Source organism: Lactuca saligna, chromosome 6 (genome assembly GCF_052625555.1).
Source record: "Lactuca saligna cultivar CGN05327 chromosome 6, ASM5262555v1, whole genome shotgun sequence".
Classification (NCBI taxonomy): domain Eukaryota; kingdom Viridiplantae; phylum Streptophyta; class Magnoliopsida; order Asterales; family Asteraceae; genus Lactuca; species Lactuca saligna.
The window spans coordinates 161,958,295-161,978,780 of NC_136422.1; the positions used below are offsets into that span (position 1 = coordinate 161,958,295).

Consider the following 20,486-nt stretch of genomic DNA (forward strand, 5'->3'; position numbering starts at 1 on the left):
TTCTCCCAAAAAAAAATATATATATATTCATATGTTTGTGAAAAGCAAATTATTATACGAAGAATGATGAAATTAAAATCCAATCATACAGCAAGTGAAATGTCGCCGATCTCAAGCTCTGCAGCAATTTCTTCCAATTGTTTCTTCACACTCATATCAATCAATTTGGATCCAGAATTCCCATACCTGATTGTGAATCCAGCAACCAATGACTCATCAATCACTGTCTTCAACCTCACGTTCTTTGCTCCGGTGAGTTTCTGCACTTGTTTCGCGATCTGCGCCATGTGCTGTTCCTCGAGCTTCACCACCGATGATACCACGGCCAACTCTGTGTTTGTTAACCTGTTGTAAGCCAGCTCGAACTCCTTCACGATCTCCTTGATCATATCGATCCGCTTACTCTCGACTAAGATGTTGATGAAATTGCAGACGTGTACTTGGAGTTTACCTGACGCTGTGATATCATCGAGCAATGCTCGTTTGTCTTCGAGGCTTACGATTGGGCTCACGAAGTAACTGAGTAAGCTGTCTTCTGAGAAGAGTTGATCGACCAATTCGACGTCTTTGACAGTCTGCTCTAGTGTTCCATTTGCGACTGCAACCTCCAACAGTGCTGCGGCGTAACTTCCTGCGGCGGAATCGGCCATCTTAGCTCCGGAGGCACCGCCGCCTCCGCTGCGCCGTGGTTTCCCAGTTAGTTTGATAGATAGCTTTGGGAGTCTTAATCCGCCTGAAAAGGAGAACTTTACTGGCTTGACAGAACTTACACGAGTTGAGACTGGAGTCCGGGACTGGAATGTGACCGGAGCTTGTTGAAGTGCTGCGGCGGCTGTTGCCATTTTTACCGGCGGTTAGAGAGGAGATGGAATTTGAGAGGGGCAGGGGAAGGTTCAGATAAAAAGGAAACGAATGAAATTTGATGTAAGAGGATTTTGGATGGAAACGGGCGGTTGAGATCAGGAATGGGGAGTGATCAACGGTGAGGAATGGGATTAAAATTTCTGTGAACAAGGTGGACGATTGGATCTTATCTGTAGAAGATAACGAGGTGACACGTGGCAGTCTTGTATTAGTTCAGAAAAGTATTTGGCGAGGGGATTAGAATTGTATTTTAAAGGTTCGTTCCAATATTCCATTATTCCATTTGTAAATCTTGTTTAGTATTAATTATCCGGCCCTATGTATCTTGGACTAATTGGTCTATTGCCCGACTGCCCAATGTATTGATGTAATCCTATTTATATGTGTTTAAATGATGAGATGAAATATTTATGGGAAATTATCAAGTATATGATGTCAAAGTTTTATAGTTTTTATCCTTTCTTTCTAACCCTAGTCGTCGACCCTACCCGTTATCATCGTCGATCATCCTCTCACATTTCTTCTGTGTTTTGTTGATTCATCATTTTTAATACCAAAAAAAAAAACGCAGAAAAACCCTATGAAATTATTAATACAGATCCGAATATCCCCATCATTCGAGACCGAGATCATTGTAACTATGATGCATAGCATGAGTTATTTCAAACTAACTGGAACCTAATTGAATGAAACGGAAAACCCCAACATAATCTGATGACATCGAATAGAACCTAATTGACTCTATAGTGAAATTGTAGATTTACATAACAATTATACGATCCCTCCTCTAGATTATCTTGGAAAGAATGACATTTCTTGTTATGTATGATGTATGAAAGAATCTTGAAGCCCTCTTTCACGATAACAAATACGCAAAGACCACAAACATCGCCAAATAATCTATCACAAATAATATATATTAGTAATAAGGGATTGAATCCATATAGATTGGTTTAGTTTTTATTTATGCAATCCATTCACAACAATCAACTTTAAAATGAAAAGGAGATTTGTTTGGTTAAGTTCTAACTTATTCATAAAAAAATTGTAAAATTAGTAAAATCAATATGAAATGAATCAACATCGGAGAGGTAATCAATATTGAGATATTATTACAAGATCAACTGTTAATTTATCATGATGGTTAATGGTGCAATATTTTTAATTCATTCCAACCTAGCTATAGTAATTCAAAAGTTTGAATCACCTAGATTTTTCATAAATAGTCCAGTAATTAGAGAACCTCTTAACAATCATTCTTAATCAAAGTCATGATCAAATAAGCATATGGTTTAAGAATCATCAAATCCAAAAGGAGCCCAAATGCTTACACTTATACTTTGGAGAATACAATCTTATCATTATGATTTAAAATGAGATTATAAGCATCTACCTAAATCATTTGTTACTAATTTGTTTTGAAAACCAATTAAGTAATCTAGAAGACAAATCACCATAACCATTCAATTATTAAAACTCATAGTTAAAAACACAAGAAAAGTTGAAACAAAGATTGCATTCATGGATGTGAACAAGATACTCATAAACCTTTCAAAATATAGCAAGATGTTCATGGACTTTTTACCCAATATTGATAAAGAATAAATTAGCCACACATAATCATAAATGAGAAATAAAATGTACCAAGAATTAAATCCACAAGTTCTCAAGTTTTCAATCCTTCAAAAGTTCTTAAAAATAACCCTTCAAAACTCTAAAGAATATGCTCCAATCCCTCTTTCATCCGTCTAGAAAACGTTCACCTACCATACCATAAATAACAACCCATGTCACCGGGCCCAATTCAAACTAGCCCAAAAGTTACCAATGATGTCCATCCCAAAAGAGAGATAACAAAGCTGCAAGATTTATGGACTGATCCAGCCCGTTTATTTTGTGTATGTTGTTACATTGGAATAAAACGATCAGAAAATTGCTCCAAAGTCTCTTTCATTCCTTATAAATTATTGGGACTTGGGAGATTAGCAATTTCAAATTGGCTCTATCATATATATGATATACCCCTTTCATCGAGGAAACTTTATTCATAAAGAAGAATCAAACCCTTACAAGATAATGTTTTGAACCCGATTCCATATTCGAAATACACCCTTGGGGCTAACATCTAAAAACTAAGAACCAGAATTAAAACTGCGACTATAATATTAGTTATTTCATTCATTTAGTTATAGTATAATACAATTCATTACAACAAGAAAACAAGAAGATCCAACTGACATACAAGGCTTAAATATTTGGTAGGTACAATTATTTGAAACATAAGTTACAAGTCATCACAGCATACTACCTAAAATGGATTCGCGGATTTTCATTTACCCATTGTGGAAATACCGAAGTAAAGAGTAAAGACTCTGACCATATTCACGTTTATGTCAGACATCCTTAAATTTACGCTTTACCCCTTCATCTCTTCAAGATATTCATCTCCTGTCAGTCCCCGTGAACTTCACCATTTATTAGCTCTTAACTCTTAAATGTTATGTCTGTACCATTTGCATTAAATGTTGTACATTTACTAGCCTAAAATCACCTTCATGGAATTGAAACCTTCGGTTTCATTCAACAACTGAATCTTGTATTGATGTGTCGTAGACATTTGGAATTGTTGATAACTGGTTTAAATTCGTTGTAGAGTACAATCGTTTATCATTATGATTTTTTTGTGCGAATATAATAGTAAAAAGTATTTTACTTACATTAACGTTACTTATAAAATACAGGGAACTAATTAGTTTTTGTTTTGTTTTTTTTTTATCATAAGACAATTTTGATATCTAACAAACCAATCTTCTCAATTTGTATGTAGAAAGAAATGTATTCGCTACAGACTAAAAACGTCAAAGAAGATCCATTCGTGATTCGTCCACGTGTACCCATTCAAATCCAAGGGCCCAACGTACAATGGCAAAATTGTCATTTCCCAATTCCCACGCATATGCATGGTTTTAAAATTCAAAATTTTGACCATGCATGGCTTAGTTTCAAATTTTGGCAACTCTTGAAGGCGTAAAACTCAAAAGAGGGTGTGTCCAAGAATCATGTGAAGTGCATCAAATGTTATCCTTACATTAAATATAAGCACTTATTAATTTCACTTGTTGCATATATAAATATACGCAACTATTAATTTCACTTGGTTATTCTCCTACCCTCCATATCTTTATGTGCGTATCTCTCTCTGACCATTTGACCTTTCAAATCTCTCTGTAAAATCTTGTTTTGTAAAAGCCTTAAAGAAAGCTCAAGACTTTCCAAAATGAGGAACATATATCCTCACATATTGCTTCTTGTCAGTATAGTTTTCTTGGCACTTGACCTCGGTGAAAGCCTCCATCCTCATCATTGTAAGGCTACAGTCTTCATTTACTTTCTTTGCATTATTAAATGTTAAGAAAAGAAGCTTTATTATCTCTTCCATTTTGCCTCACTTTACGTACCTTACGTAATTCTTCAAAAAGAAAGCCTTAATAACTCTTTTATTTCATCTATATGTACGCTCTTATAACATATTGTAACTTGTAGACTCCGATTCAAGTAACGTTTATATGCAACAAGTGGTTTTATATATGTTTAGTCTTTGAACGTTTGTTAAAAATCCAAAATATATACATAATAAATAGATAATTGATGTTTTTTCAATTAATTTCTTTGACATCATTTGAATTTTCATCACTAATTAATTGGCTTTCTACCTTTTGTTTTAGTTACTTACAAAGTGAAAGGTGGTTATGGTGAATCCCAAAATCATAAGCATCCCAAGGTTTGATCAATTCCACATATTTAAGTGATAAATGTTTGTATATCCCATTTTGAAGAATATTCATACGACGTGCATGTATATGATATTTTGTAGGAAGGAAAAAACGTAGAACTTGGAATGGATTTATACCCAACAGGATCAAGCATACCAGATTGCTCACATGCATGTGGGCCATGTTTTCCATGTAGGAGAGTGATGATAAGTTTCAAGTGCTCCATGCCTGAATCATGTCCTGTTGTCTACAGGTGTACTTGTAGAGGCAGATACTATCATGTTCCATCGAATTGATATGTATCTATTGATCATGCATGGGTATATCAAATTGAACTTATGGTATAATGTGGCTCATGAAGGGAAATTTGTAGTGGTAACTTAGTTGCTGAAGTTGAATATTTCGGGAATCTAAATTAATATTGAGTTTTGTAGATATGATCTTTCATGATCGTAGTTTTATCAGCCGTTTTTTTTTTTTTCATGTTAATTTTTGCTAGGGTATTGTATGTTCTTGTGACTTTGGTTTATTTGAATATTGGTGTAAGAATTCAGAATCTTATTTGAATTATATTTTGTTTTTATTTTACAAAATTTATTTTGTATCATGCTTGCACTTCAATTATTAATTATTCTTTCATGTTCTTATATATGTTTCTGTAATAAAAAAAATGTTACGATACAAAAGCCATTATTTATATAATAAGTATTATATATGTTTCTGTAATAAAAAAAATGTTACGATACAAAAGCCATTATTTATATAATAAGTAAATTCAGTTATCAAGAAATAAAACTTTTAGGGACGACAACTTTAGCGACGACAGTAGGCTTTAGCGGCGACCTATGCTATCAATAGCGCGTTATAGCGGTGCTATAGCGGTGCTATAGCGTTTTGCGGTGTTACTAAACCGCTATTTTGAAATAGTATATACAAATAGTAGTGATGCTATTAGCGGTGCTATTGACCGCTATTTACCGTGAACCTCATCAGCGCTATAGCGACGCTACACTCGCTTTTACAATTTCATACATATTTGGGTATTTTGACAATTGTGTGTTTTTTTTTAAATTAAAACCTTTATTTTTTTTAACTACTACACTACACTTTTTTTCTTAATAAGTCCAAATAATAAATATAATTAATTACAAACAACAAAGCAACAAAAGACAAGTTCTCTTTCTCTTATATTTCAGTAATTAGAAACCACGAACGACTTGAGATGCAATGACATTTTGACACTTTTTAGTTTCCATATTACTTTATTAGAATATTATATATAAATTAGGTTATGTTTTTATATGATTTTTTATAATATTGATTCTATATAGTATAATATATAAATTTTATATAAATATATAATATAAATTATACATAATATTGAAAAACCGCTATATCACTGCTATACCACCGCGATAACCGCTATTTCAAATAGCGGCATGTGGACGCTATTGAAATTTAGACCGCGATAACTACTTAGGCGGTGACATTAGGTAATGTCGTCGCTACAGCTGTCGTCGCTAAAGGAGTTCCACCGTCGATCCTCTCTGACCACACGCCATTTAATCGTGACGGTTGGAAGCTATAGAGATCCATCGGTTAGGGTTTCATCTAGTGGAAAGTAGTAGCGACGACAGGTCACCGCGATTGATAGCGATCCACGTGAATTTGATCGTGACCCTCCGGTTGTTTTTAGATCGGACGGCTACTAGGCACTAGAGAATGCCGCGTGTTTTGCCCTCCAACTTGTCGCCGCAATTGGTAGGGCGTCGCCACTAAAGGTGTCGCGTCCTTTTGGCTACCCCTTCGCCCTAGACAACTCATTTTGTGCCTACCACAACTCCTCTCGCAAACTCCGGCCACCAACGTTTTCTTGTGAATTTTTCCGTATTTTCCAGTGTTCTTCACCAACCCAAACCACCACTCTTTCTAGGCTTTCATTTTCCGTTAATTTCTTGCAAATTCCGACCATTTCGGGCGAATTTTGAGTTCTCCGGTAAGATGCATTTTGATCTTCTCTTTTATCCTTCTATTGTTTTCTGACATTTATTTAACCATTATTTCATTTTTTTTTTTGTGATTTTAAGTAAACTCCGGTGGTGCTCTCAATTTTCCGGCGAACCAGGTTTTTTTCCTTTTTTTTTTTCCTTTTTTTTGTGTGTGTTGATAATATATACGAAATGTATATATTTGGTTATGTAAAATATGAATATTTTGATATGTCAAATTAAATGAAACATATGAATGCATATGTAAAATGTATATATTTATGTTTGAATGTATTAAAAAAATGTATATGTTTGTGTATGTATGGAAAAATGTGTTCTCTCTCTTTTATATATATATATATATATATATATATATATATATATATATATATATATATATATATATATATATATATATATATATATATATATATGATTTTGGAGCGATTACAAATGATCACATGGCTACAACTTATTGGGCGTCGCTGAACAATCGGATATGTGCGTTGTATAGAGGTTGCAAAAATCTGGCAAAAAATCGTTTCCTTTATTTTGCAGGGGAATGTGGAGGTAGCAAGGGCTCAAGCCCCTACGGGTATGGATCTGCAACGTTGGAATGCTGCTATTGACCACTTCTTAACAGAAAAACATCAAAAACGATCCGCTGGAAACAAAGAATATCGGAAGAAGCAACTAGTTAAGAATCGTGGAGGGACTTGCAGCTACGGTAGTGCTTGTTTTAAGAAAGTAAGTTACGATAATGCTTATTCAGTTATAACATATTTTTTTTAATGTTTATTCAACTATAACATATTTTTAATGTTAAACAGAATTTGAATAGATTTACAGCATTTCATCGTGCGCACGCGAATAAAAAATGCAAATTTGTTGATCCTTTGGTTGAAGACCAATATATACGTTATTATTACTTAAAAATGAAGTAAATTGTTGTTTTTTTTTTGTTTTAGTTTTATCGTATATTAACAATCTTTGTGAAATACAGAATGCCTTGGTTGCTAGGTTGATCTACAGACTCATCACATAGCCGACTCTGGTGGTGATCCATACAACATTGATTTAATCGCAATATTTGAGAAGGTGTTGGGTACACGAAAGGGGCATGTGAGAGGCATTGAGCCTAAACCTTCTTCAGCTGCGGGTACAACTGCTTCATCCCAATGATAGTCACAGTCATAAACACCACAACAAATACAGATACTTGTTAAATTCTTAAAGAATTTGGTAGCTTTGTTATATTGTTAAGAACTTAATGTATTTGTAGTGATTTTTGGTAGTTCAGTAGTTTGTTAAATTGTTAAAGACTTATTTGATTTGGTGCTTTGATGGTTTGATAGTTTGTTGAATTTTTAATGACTCAATGTGCTTGTGACTTAATTGTAGGATGTCGATGTGAATGCTTTTCTTCAAAACCCAGCATTTGTGACGACCATTGGAAACATTATTCGCTCGTTTAAAAACCAAGTCAATGAGGAAAACAATGATGAGAAGGACGATGGGGAAGACGAAGACAACTAGTATTTCTTGTTTTATGATATAGATGATGTTATTTTAGATTTTGAAGATAGTTTATGTATGATATATATATTAGATGTTTGTTTGAGATTTATTAAAGATTTTAGGGAATATGGTATGTTTGATGTTTTTATATAATGTGGTATGTATTTATTTATGTATTTATATCAAAACTGTATTTTATAATATATATAAATTAATATTATAAAAAATATGTTTTTTCTAAAAAAAAAAAAAACATTTGCAGCGACGCCTTTAGGGACGACTACGATACGACCCATACCTCCGTGGAGGTTTGCCGGAAAAACTTCGGCCGGTAGTCGGAATATTAATAAAGACGACGTTATTTGTGACGACAATTGTGTATTAGGGACGACATATATTAGAGACGATGATATTAGAGACAACAACCGCCTATTAGCTACGAAGCAGTTGCGGTGACCCTTTAGCGATGACATGTCGATGTCGTCGCTAATACCTTTAGCGACCAAACGTGATCAATTGCGACGATTTTTGTCGCCGCTAAAGGTTGTTTTTTTTTTTGTTGTGTGTATATATATGTTCAATTTTAAAAAAATTACTTTTAAAAATATGGAATAAACCGTAGACCGCACCACAAAGTGTGTGATAACAACTAAAGTTCTAAACCGTGTTTTATAATGTTGGCAAAGAAAAATCCTTTGGCGACAATTAAGTGACGAAATTATTTTGTCACGTAAATTAGTATCCCTAGTCCCTTCAACTATGGTTTATGACAAATATTCTATTGCTTTTTTTTTCTGAACGGCAAGCTGACATTAACAAAAAAAAAAAAAAAAAAGACTAGCTAGAGGCTAGAAATACAAAATACCATAAGAGAGTATGCAGTGGATAACACAAAACAAAAAACAGCAACGAAGAACATGCTACTTAAACCTGCAATAGCATTCTAGAATTTGGTCACAGCACCACTTAAACCAACTAAATGTGTGTCCCTTCCGATTACGTGCATTGATCCATAAATAAGCCAGAGATTTCACTTCGAAAGCCAGCACCGAATGAGTTTTTGAACCTGGACTTGGAGCATGAACTATTTGGTTTCGGTGATTCCATATTACCCATACATACACCAACATTATAGCTTCATGAATTATAGATAATCTCTGATGCCCTTGCAAATTTGATTTGTGATTTAATAGATCATCGGCTGAGTTGAAAGTGCAGTCCAATAACCGCCACCATTTGCCTACATGTTGCCAAACACCTTTTGAGGTTGTACATTCCACTAAAATATGATCTTTAGTTTCTGGAGCATCGTTACAGCACCTGCATACACTAGATTGGCTGATACCAAATTTAAATAAGTTAGCCATGGTTGGAAGTTTCCCATGGCATATCCGCCAGTATAGAATATTAAGTTTCCAGGGACTAAAGGATTCCAAGCCCATTTGCCATCACTTTGCGGAAGGATTGAGTTATCTATAAAACTCCTGAGAAAGGAAACAGTGTAAATACCAGATGGATCTAGAGACCAACCCCATCTAGTTGAACCGCCATTATTGGCTACTAGCTTGAAATGTTCTAGGAAGAGCACGTTTTCTTTTTCCATGTCTTTAGGGATGTTAGCTATTGATCCCCAGCACCCGCTCCTTCTCTTTGCAACCAAGGATCCAAGGAAACCACCATCTGGACCATAAATTGACTTAATCACCTCAACCCACATACTATTGTTTGAATTCTTAAATCTCCATCACCACTTTCCCATTAAAGCTATATTTTGTGCCTTTAGACTGCCATTCCCCAAACATCCTTTGTCTTTAGCTGCAATGGTTTTTTCCCATGCAATCGATACCTTCTTTTTCAAAGCCATATCTCCTCCCCAGAAGAATCTCATTCTAGTTTTCTCAACACTCTTAATAACTTTAGACGGAGCCTTGAATAAAGAGAAATAGAAAAAAACTAAGACTTCTTAAAAAAGGTTTGCATAGTGTTAGTCGGCCACCAAACGACAAAGTGTTTGCTTTCCACTTTGATAACTTCACCTGAAAATTTTCTACAATTGGATTCCAATGTGTAGATCTTGCCATAGATGCCCCCACTATGAGTCCAAGATAGATAAAAAGGAGTGAACCAACAGAATAGTTAAAGCTTTGAGCCACCAAATTCAATTCGCAACTTTGGACCCCAAAACCGAATATTTTGCTTTTCGACATGTTCATCTTGAGTCCTAATGATAGTTCAAAGCATCTCAGGATTCTGATCAAGTTCTTTGCATTCTCAATTGACCAAGAGCCCATAAAAATCACATCATCTGCACATTGGAGGTGTGATATAACTGGACCATCGCGAGGGACTTTAATGCCCTGAAATAGACCCTTTTCTTTTGCCATTTCCATCGCCAAGTGAAGTCCCTCTGCTGCAATAATAAATATAAATGGAGATAGGGGGTCCCCTTGTCTAACCCCTCGCTCCATGCCAAATTATGTTGTTGCAGCTCCATTTATGAGCATTGAAACTCTTGCAGAAGAGAGGCACACTAGGATCCACCTTCGGAATTTAGTCCCAAACTCCATTTGTTGCAGCACAGAGTCTAAATACTCCCAGCTAAGGCTATCAAGTGCCTTCTCGAAATCGACCTTAAATGTAAACTCTTTCCTTTTTTCTTTCTTGATCCAAGCGATTACCTCATTAAGTACAAGAAGGTCATTAAGTAAAACAAAACTAGACTGAAAATGATCAGATCAATGATGAACAAAAGGATGAGTCGCCAGATCAAGGTAGGCTGCACCTGATCCTACATCGACTTGGAAGGAGAACGAAACATTTCCTTATAAGGGGTGTAGATACCTTCCTTGACACAACTCGTTTTAAAGCCGTGACGGCAGTAGATCCCATAAGAACTCTACAGTTAAGCGTGCTCAGGCGAGAGCAATCTAGGGATGGGTGACTCCCTAGGAAGTTTTTGAGCAGGGAGCCCAAAGCGGACAATATTGTGATACGTGTCATAGGGGATGTTACAAATGGTATCAGAGCTGGGGCACGGGTTGATGTGTTCGACGAGGACGTCGAACCCTATAATGGGGGGGGGGGGGGGGGTGAAGGTGGGTTGCACCTAATACCACATCGGTTGGGAAGGAGAACTAAACATTCCTTATAAGGGGTGAGGACAGATTCCCTAACACAATGCGTTTAAAATCCGTGAGGGAGCAGATCCCAAAAGAACTATACAGTTAAGCGTGCCCGGGCGAGAGCAATTCAAGGATGGGTGGCCCCCTGAGAAGTTTTTGCGTCGGGAGCCCAAAACGGACAATATTGTGATACGTGCTAGAATAGGGATGTTACAACTACTTCCTTCCCCATCTTTAATATTTGTTATGTTCCTTTTCTTTACCTTGAGTTTTGTTGGCTTTTGAACTTAAGGACATGTTACCTTGTTATGTCCTACTTTCTTGCACACACTACACCAAAAAAAATACCAACCTTTGACACGGTGTGTCTTACACCGCTTTCACTTGGATCCTTTCTTCTATTCACTTTAGGTCTACTTGGCATTGTTCACTAAATGGTGGTAAAGGCTGTATAAAGCCAATTGATGGCCAAATATTGCTACCATTCATCTCATGCATTGGATACTTGTAAGTGTTCTGTAAAATGTTGCATAGTACATTAAATCCACATAACTTCCAACATCTATATTTAGAAAGGAGATAGTTTCAACTGAATGCACACATCCATATGATCGGTTTTGAGCATAAAAAATAAAAACCTATGTGTGTATGCAACCCTAATTCTTGGATCTATGTTTTCTCTAATTGAACATACAACTCGTAAACATCAAATGGAAAACCCTAATACTACTAGTATAATTCTGAAATTACTAATATAGGGTTAAGAAAACATACCTTGATTGTTATATAGTAATAACAATGTATATCCTTAGTGTTGTTGAAGCTTAGAGAGCAAGCACCACAACTATCGTGTCTCTAATGGTTCACACCCAACACTAGCAAGATGATGAGAGAGGAGAGAGGGGAGGAGGATTGAGAATTTTTGGTTTTTCCTCTAGGGTTTCAGATGGATGAAAATGTGAAGGGGTAAGGCTTTTTATATAGATAGGGTAGCTTAGAGCCAAAGCTAGGGTTTTATGAGGAAACCCAAATCCCTTAGCTTAAGGACCAAGCAGCCCAAGAATCCCCATCCAAGAGCCATTGGATGAAAATTCTAGGGCCTTCCTAGAAGTTCTCATCCAACCTCTTCTAGGGAGGTTTTAAAGCCTCTTTCCTCAGCTATCAATAAATTGCCAAACAACCATTGCATTTTTATAATTCAATTTAATCCCAAAATTAATTCCAATTAACTTGTGATTAAATATTACTATTTCAAATTAATATATTATTCTCATAATATATTAACAAATAATTTATTTTAGTTAGGTTCATGTCAATATTCCTCATATGAAAGTTCTTAATGAACTGACCATATGACTTAGAAAGTGAAAGAATAACCAAATCAATGGTTTGCTTCCTTGGGAAAATGACACCCATTCTATCCAATTTGCCAATGTACGATTTCATTTCTAGAACATGCGCACATAAAAAATTTTCATCTTGATGTCTACATGCCAATAGGGCTTGAGTAGTTTCGTGTCTTTCAATTCGAGGAAAATGTAACATGGGGAGAGTCACTGGAGGAGGATGTGGAAGAGTTGAAGAAGCATGGTGTCCAGTTCCACCATTTCTCGAAGAAGAGAAAAAAATTTCACCTTGATTAGAAAGTGGAAGATCATCTTCAGAAGAAAGAGAAAAACCATTTCCAAAAGAATAAGGAAGATCATTGTTGTCTTGACTTGACATCTATAATAGGAGAAAATAGAATTCAAGTTAGTTGATTTTAATCATTAACTATTAACCCATAAATTTTAAATTAAGGCTATGATCCATATTTTCTATTTAAACTTTGAAGAGGGGTGTCGTAATAAAATTCAAATCTATCTTAGATAGGTAAGGCTTTTACCAATTTTAATCTTATGAAACTCTTAGATCTTTTGAGATTCATTGAGTCTAATTAATGACATGTTTAATCTTGGATTATGCTCTCACTTTTGTGACTGGGATGTCGATGATCACAAACGAGATGTAAATAACCATGCGAACCTGCTTGACAACCTTAATGTCATTTATCATCTCTCATTGATGTGCCGGTTAACCACACACACTCTATCAACAACGATAATTTTTCGACATGTCCACCATATCACTTTATAGTCCATATTAGTATTTCGGTTAACCACACACACTCCACTAACGACATATAAAGTATGGTGTGTGTTTTCATGGATTAGCATACATTTCACATATTTCCTAAAAGTAACTATGGGAGAGATTTTAAAAATAGATTTGTTACTTTATGTCATTATACTTATTAATGATATTATATCCTATCAAATCTGTTCGACTAACGACCCTCCACCACACAGGAGAGTTGTGGGTGAGAGTGGACACATATTCAATGGTCATTTAATATGTCGCTTCCTTATACCCTCTTTATAGCATGGTTTCGTGAATAAGACATACTAGCGATTTGACTAACTATTATTATACATATAATATATATTTAACTTATACATAATATAAGGTGTATTTTAAAACATTTTAAAATTGCAAGGTTTAATCTTTTAATAAATTAAACTTTTATTTAATTAAATTTGAACCATTTTATGGATTTATTAATTATCTTTTAATAAATATTTTAATAAAATTAATAATAAGAGATATAAGGAAAATCTCTTATAATTAATCATTATCTTGTCTAAGAGTATTTCATAACATTTAGGGTTTTATTTAATTATCTAATGTGATCAAAAATCAGATTTGGCAGATTTAATAAGAGATAATTACCAAATAACAACTATATAAATCAAATTAGGCAAGCAAATCCGAAAATTTGAAATTCACTGTGCTCACGTCGTGAGCATAGACTCTTACATCGTGAGGATAGTCTGGTAGAAAACAGAATTTCGAATTTATATGTGTACACGTCGTGAGATCAGTTTAACTGAAAATTTTGATTTGTTTAGGTTCAAGCAATATACATTCAATTGTTAGACAACCAGGCTCTGATACCACTGATGAGTTTTACATGTATTAACACGGATAAATCCTTAATACTTAAGGGTATATGCAACCTAAAGATCTATGGCATAACACTATTGAAGTAATATTCTATTGATCAACAAGAAACCTATGAACCCTAGGTATTTTTTAATTTTGACAAACAAGATAGAAGTTAGATACCTTTTTTTATTGTTGTAGTAAACAATCAAGAATCCTTTCTTCTTTGATTTTGGAAGCTAGAACCATAAGTGTCGTGTCTCTAATGGTTCACACTCAAACCCTATCAACCAATGAACTTGAAGAGAGAGAGAAAGAGAAAGAGAGAGAGAGAGAGAGAGAGAAATGAGAGAGGTAAGAATTTCGGCCTAACCCTTCTATAGAAGTCATGGCCGAACGTTGGAGGTATAGGGGTCCTTATATAGTGCAATTTGGAAACCCTAGATAAGCCCAAAACCAATATAATAATATTATCTTAAATTTGTAATTATCTAGTTTCCTAATTATCATCCAAGGATAACTTTAAATTATAAAACCTTATAAAAACCATCCAAGGCTTCTAGGAAGATTCTAAAATGCCTCTTGCTTAACTATTGGAAAATTACACTTTAACCCCTATACTTTTAATTAATTTCATTCATCCCAAAATTAATTCTAATTAATTTTTGATTAATTATTAATTAAATATTACTATTTCTAATATATTATTCTCATAATATATTAAAAAATAATTAATTTTAATTTCTAATGAATTTATCAATCATATAATAAGTTAATTAATCAGTCTCTCTCTCTCTCTCTCTCTCTCTCTCTCTTTAAAAGTTATCATATTCAATTACTAGGTTTGAGGGCAACCCAAAAGAAATGTGCTACTATCAATTCAAGTTTATATCAATTATAATTATGGGATTAAACACCAAGTCCAACAAAACTCACATAAGTCTCCAATATGTTTTGACTAATATATAGCTACATCCCTAACTAAGATTTTCGTTCCCCTTCCTCTTGTCCCTAGGTCCATTACCTGAAATGCATGCTTACATAATAACTACAAACATGAAATTAGTAAGTAAAAATATATCAACATAATAAAATCCATAATAAATCTCAATGGTAAAGATGAAATGTAAAATAAATGATGTAAGCTTAGTACATGTCCATAAATATAAATTTTTTACTGTGACATGTTGTCGCTAGCTCGTTTGGTAAGGTGTTGGGTTAAGTCCCTCAGTTATTCTTGGGATGGGAGGGAGTAGGTCTTGCTTCATATTTGTTATGGTTACTAAACTAAAGGTTTTCATTATATCTAAAGTGTGCAGTGAGGGATCATCGACATAGGTTAGGTGTTATTGATGGAACATGGTAATCCTATTTTTCTCTATATGGAAGTGTTGCAGGAACATAAAGATGTGGGTAGAGGAAGCTTCAAGAAGTGAAGGCTGAGCTGGTGTATATCAAGTTGGAGAGTTAGGGAATTCAATCTTGTATTGAAAGTGTGGAATCCTATTGCCGAAGTGGTCTATTTGGATAGGAATGAAATAGGTTCTGAGCTAGCGAGTTAGTGCAACAACATACTGTCTTATTTTCTTCGTTGCTTGTTATTTTATTTTATTTTTACAAAAGATTAAACAAAAGCCGACACCATAGATCAAGCCCTTAGTTCGTTGTAGGGTCTCATAAGTACTTCCGATCAATCATATCGTTCTCCAAACAGGATGGGGTGTAGGCACGTTTATTGGAACAGTTGGGAAGAACAATGACCTCTTTCTTTTTTCATCTGGGCATCCACTTTTTTGTTTTAGTACCATACTAAAGGAAAGAGAGGACGTGAAGGAAAGGTATGTGTAGGTGCAATAGTTCAAGGCAAACAAGTAATGGTCATATGATGCCAAGGAAATCATGGAGATGGTAGGTAATGCTCATATGATGCCAAGGAATTTATGGAGATGAGTACAAAGTGATTCAAGACTCTTTACATGAGACTCCTTACATGAATGAAAGTGATCGGGATGTGAACTTCTTTTTTGGATGCACTTATATCTCTATTGATCAACACTTGTTAGTTGGTGTTGGGGAGGGGAAATCAAGCAATCTCGAGCCAACGGGGTCAAGTACCAGTAGTGATGATGGCAATCTCCTAAATTATAAGAGTGGAAGATCGAGTTAGCATTACCTCCCCCGCTTTTAGTTAAGGCTAGAAAGAATTATCTTACATTTATCTTATGTCATTCTTTCAAGTTTCCTTTCTTTGTAAACGAGGGATGATCGTTGTATGTCACCACTTCCCACCTATCTTACACATTCGATTAAGGTTCAAAGAAAGTGCCTCCTGGTGATCGAAATCGTTTAGGCCGAAAAGGACTCAAATTGGATCAGTGATCGATTTCTAGGTTTCGTTGTAAACCTAGTTAGTTACGTCCAATTACATAAATCAATAGTTAAAAGTATTTGTTCCTTAACGAGTTCCGTATTCGAGCTCATTTCGATCGTTCTTGCTTTTTTGTTTCCGTAGCTCATGTTGATAATTTCTTAGAATGTTACCTTAGAAGAATCAACCTAGAGAATGATCAGTTATTAATGTGGATATTGCAATGGATGCATAAAGATGTTGTGTTCAGCTTGGAATATAATCATGAAGTTGAAAGTACAAAAAATTCATAGAGGCATACCATTAGAAAAGCTTCCTTGATCAATTAGGTAGATTTAGAAAACAACAGTCGCAACTGTAATAGGAGTTGAATATGCAACACCAAGATGGAAGAGAAATAGGATTGAAGTTATAAAGTTATTTTTGCATGAAATCTCAATGTAATGCAGCACATGATTTGCTCAATATCATAGTGTAACTCGCACTAGACTCCTCTCAAGACACGACCTAAGATCTTGTCTAGTACGTTTTTACTTAAGAACAATGTATGTATGGACCTACTCAAGAAATAAATTGATATATAATCTGCACAAAACCTTTTCTACATGACCCTACTCAAGAAACCATATGATATATCTAGAAACCATATAATATAGCCATATAGGCTCTACTCAACAAATTCTTTTGTATACAACATTTCTACTTAAGAAACCATATACAATTGACTTTCCTAATTTGCACTATATGTACATGTCATGCGAATGTACCCATGTTACTCACCTTTATTGGAGACTTGGATATCTAAATTCTTCCTCTTATTGTACACTTAAATAACTACACAAGGATTCCTCATTATATATATATATATATATATATATATATATATATATATATATATATATATATATATATATATATATATATATATATATATATAATGAGGAATCCTTGTGTAGTTATTTAAGTGTACAATAAGAGGAATATATATATATATATATATATATATATATATATATATATATATATATATATATATATATATATATATATATATATATATATATATATATATATATATGCTTTTACAACATTATGGTCAAATGCCCTTTTTCATGTAAGGTGAATACATATGAACCACTCACATTCATAGCTATCATTGAATTTTCTTTAATCCGTTACAACCTCTCTTTCAACACATTTTGAATCAAAATCCCAATTTAACCTACAAATTACTTAACTCAGTGCAATATTATCATTATTTACAAAACCAGAGAGTTCAAGCACATTTAAGTTGTCTCATTCATGTCGATTTTTTTAACCTTTTGATGCTTCTTATCATAAAGAACCCTAAAAAGCTTCCATACCATGTCGTTCAATATTGTTCCATGTAACAAATGCAGCATAAATTCACGGAGACAAAGTTGAATAAACATGAAAAAGATACATTATCCTTGTATTGTATCTTGTAAGCCATATATATACAATACAACAATTTATGCTATTAATCAATATACACCCTATAAGTAATTTTTATCAAATACCGAAAATACCCCTACGATGACGCATCATCTTCATCTGACGCGAGCTCAAGACCCTCGGCTGCTAAAAGTTTACTTATGATGAGTTTTTTCTTCTCTTCATCTGCCTTCTTTCTCATCAAATCCCTCTTCCTCAACACAAGTGTATGCCTTTTCAAAGTATTATTGAAATTCTCCATTGATGCCTTCTTCTCTTTCGCAAGAATTCTTCTTTCCTCATCAGGATCAATCTATAATTTCATACATCATTAATGTATTTTTAAATAATTAATTTATTAAATATGATTATTAAAATTCAATACCTTTGAACGCGAGAGGCGGCGTACACGGATATTTAACTCTTGTTGTTGTTGTTCTGCCCAAGCAACAATTGCCATGTCACCACGTTGATCAAAAGCCTTCCGCTTTTTCATCAGCCACTCCATCCATGCTTGAGATGCCTGCCACGTCAGCAAGTATGAATGATCGAAATCTAAAAAACCCAAATCACAACTTTACAAGGGTATTTACGTCTTTTGCACAAACAAACAAAATATTCAAAGCAAGTTCCTATCGTTGTCGTTGTCGTTGTCACCGTCCCTGTCCTACCTTTTTGGATGAGACAAAAAACTACAACTTTTGTGTAAATGATATCATTATCAGTCAGTCCAATGCAAGTCAAATGTCCTACCTTTTTGGATGAGACAAAAAACTACAACTTTTGTGTAAATGACATCATTATCAGTCAGTCCAATGCAGGTCAAATGCAGTACAATTTGATTTTGCAGTACAATCTGATAAAATCATTGATGGTTACCTTCATTGGATTGACACGGTTTTCCATATCATATTTTCTTCTTTGATCACTATCTATTAGCAACTCATAGGCTGCTTGAATCTTGATGAATCGAGCTTCAGCAGTTTCTCCTTCCTCAAGAGACCCTCTGCCATCATAAACTACAAACACAAAATCAGATAGACTACTTCAAGGGTAGTTACGGAATTTAATTTATTTAAGAAAAAAAGAAATAGGCATTTATATCCATAAGCCAAGAAAAAAAGTACCCTATTACCATTTTAGAAACTACAAGGAAAGTAAACAAGGACAAACCATCGGGATGATAGAACTTTGCTAAACGTCTGTATGCCAACTTTATTTCATCATCATCAGCATCGCCCTCCAGCTCTGTGTCATTACATTTTTAACACATTAGATATGGGGCAAATTTACTAATATACCCTTATATCATCATCGTGTTATTCATTTGTGCAGATTTGAACATAACAAGAGAGAAAAGTACATTCTTATGTCACTTGAATGTTCATAACTCAACAAAGAAAGCAAAACCGATTTATTATGCATGGTCGTCGTTAATGCATCACTTAAAACTAGTGAAAATCGAAAAGATTGTGTTTGGATGTTTGTTTAATCTGATTACTGTGACTTCAGTTTCGAGTGTTTGGCAAAAATTGATGATGATTATGATTTTCTGATTATTCAATCCTAACTCTTCATGTTTAATAAAGTTTTTGGTGTTTTATAACAATTCACTTCTAATAATCTTTTAGACTAACACAAAAAGCGTAACTGTAAAAGATCTATTACATGAACATTTTTTTTTTAATTTACAGAGTAAAAGAAACATTGAAAATGAAAATATATACCGAGAGTATCGTATGGAGATTTCTCGTTAGTCCAATTAGCTGCCCTAACTAGCGTCCTCCGCTGATGATTAGTGAATCCACCCCACAACGGTTCAATTTTACGAACATCTGATGAATCAATTCCGGGAGAGAAAACTGTTGAACGGGAAGAAGACAAACGAGGGTTCGAGGAATTATTAGGGTTTCGTATCGAATTTGAAACCCTAACAATCGATCGAGGTCGACACCGAGCTCTACTGTAACAACATGTTATCGATGAGTATACCGCATGATGAGGCCTACAAATTCCCCTCAAATTGCTCATTGAGTTTAAACTTTCTTTCGATTTTCAGCAACCCTAGTTCTAATTTCAAGAAATCAATTACGAAAGAATCATCAAAATTTGGGATTCTGATTTGGGGTTTTCTTCTAAAGATTGAAGATGCGTGAAGGAAATGAAAAGGAAAACCGAAATCTTACAATTTTTCAGTAGGAATGTAATGTTTTAGGAGCCACGTTATTTTTTATTAAAAAATGTTTTTTTTTTTTTTTTTCAAAAAGACTTATTATTATTATTATTATTTATTATATATTCTTGTAAACCACTTCTTAAATATATTTATGTCTACAATGAGATTTTAACTAGGCGAGTAGGAATGTTCAAAACCTGATATGCGAAAATTCAGAGAGTGGATTTTTGGTATCCGAAT

The 20,486-nt window shown here is 34.2% G+C and overlaps 3 protein-coding genes and 1 long non-coding RNA gene across 4 annotated transcripts; 1 reads left to right on the forward strand and 3 right to left on the reverse strand.

The window, feature by feature from the left end:
* Positions 1–914, reverse strand: LOC145000652 (ATP synthase delta chain, chloroplastic-like). Its single transcript, XM_078959914.1, has one exon. It carries the CDS (start codon positions 840–842, stop codon positions 84–86), a length of 759 nt encoding a protein of 252 aa, XP_078816040.1. The 5' UTR covers positions 843–914; the 3' UTR covers positions 1–83.
* Positions 915–4,195: 3,281 nt separating this feature from the next.
* LOC145001953 (uncharacterized) lies at positions 4,196–4,646 on the forward strand. The gene is made up of 2 exons (XR_013661758.1): positions 4,196–4,229; positions 4,590–4,646. It is a non-coding gene; the product is annotated as an uncharacterized LOC145001953 (long non-coding RNA).
* Positions 4,647–9,887: 5,241 nt separating this feature from the next.
* LOC145003084 (uncharacterized) lies at positions 9,888–10,527 on the reverse strand. The gene is made up of 2 exons (XM_078962233.1): positions 10,180–10,527; positions 9,888–10,070 (listed from the first exon to the last, which is right to left on the reverse strand). Exons 1-2 carry the CDS (start codon positions 10,525–10,527, stop codon positions 9,888–9,890), a joined length of 531 nt encoding a protein of 176 aa, XP_078818359.1.
* A 7,490-nt stretch (positions 10,528–18,017) lies between these two features.
* On the reverse strand, positions 18,018–20,271 carry LOC145002164 (Chaperone DnaJ-domain superfamily protein). Its single transcript, XM_078961462.1, has 5 exons — positions 19,798–20,271; positions 19,244–19,318; positions 18,950–19,089; positions 18,456–18,593; positions 18,018–18,383 (listed from the first exon to the last, which is right to left on the reverse strand). The coding sequence occupies exons 1-5, from the start codon at positions 20,099–20,101 to the stop codon at positions 18,168–18,170; spliced, it is 873 nt and encodes a 290-aa protein (XP_078817588.1). The 5' UTR covers positions 20,102–20,271; the 3' UTR covers positions 18,018–18,167.
* Positions 20,272–20,486: the final 215 nt, after the last annotated feature.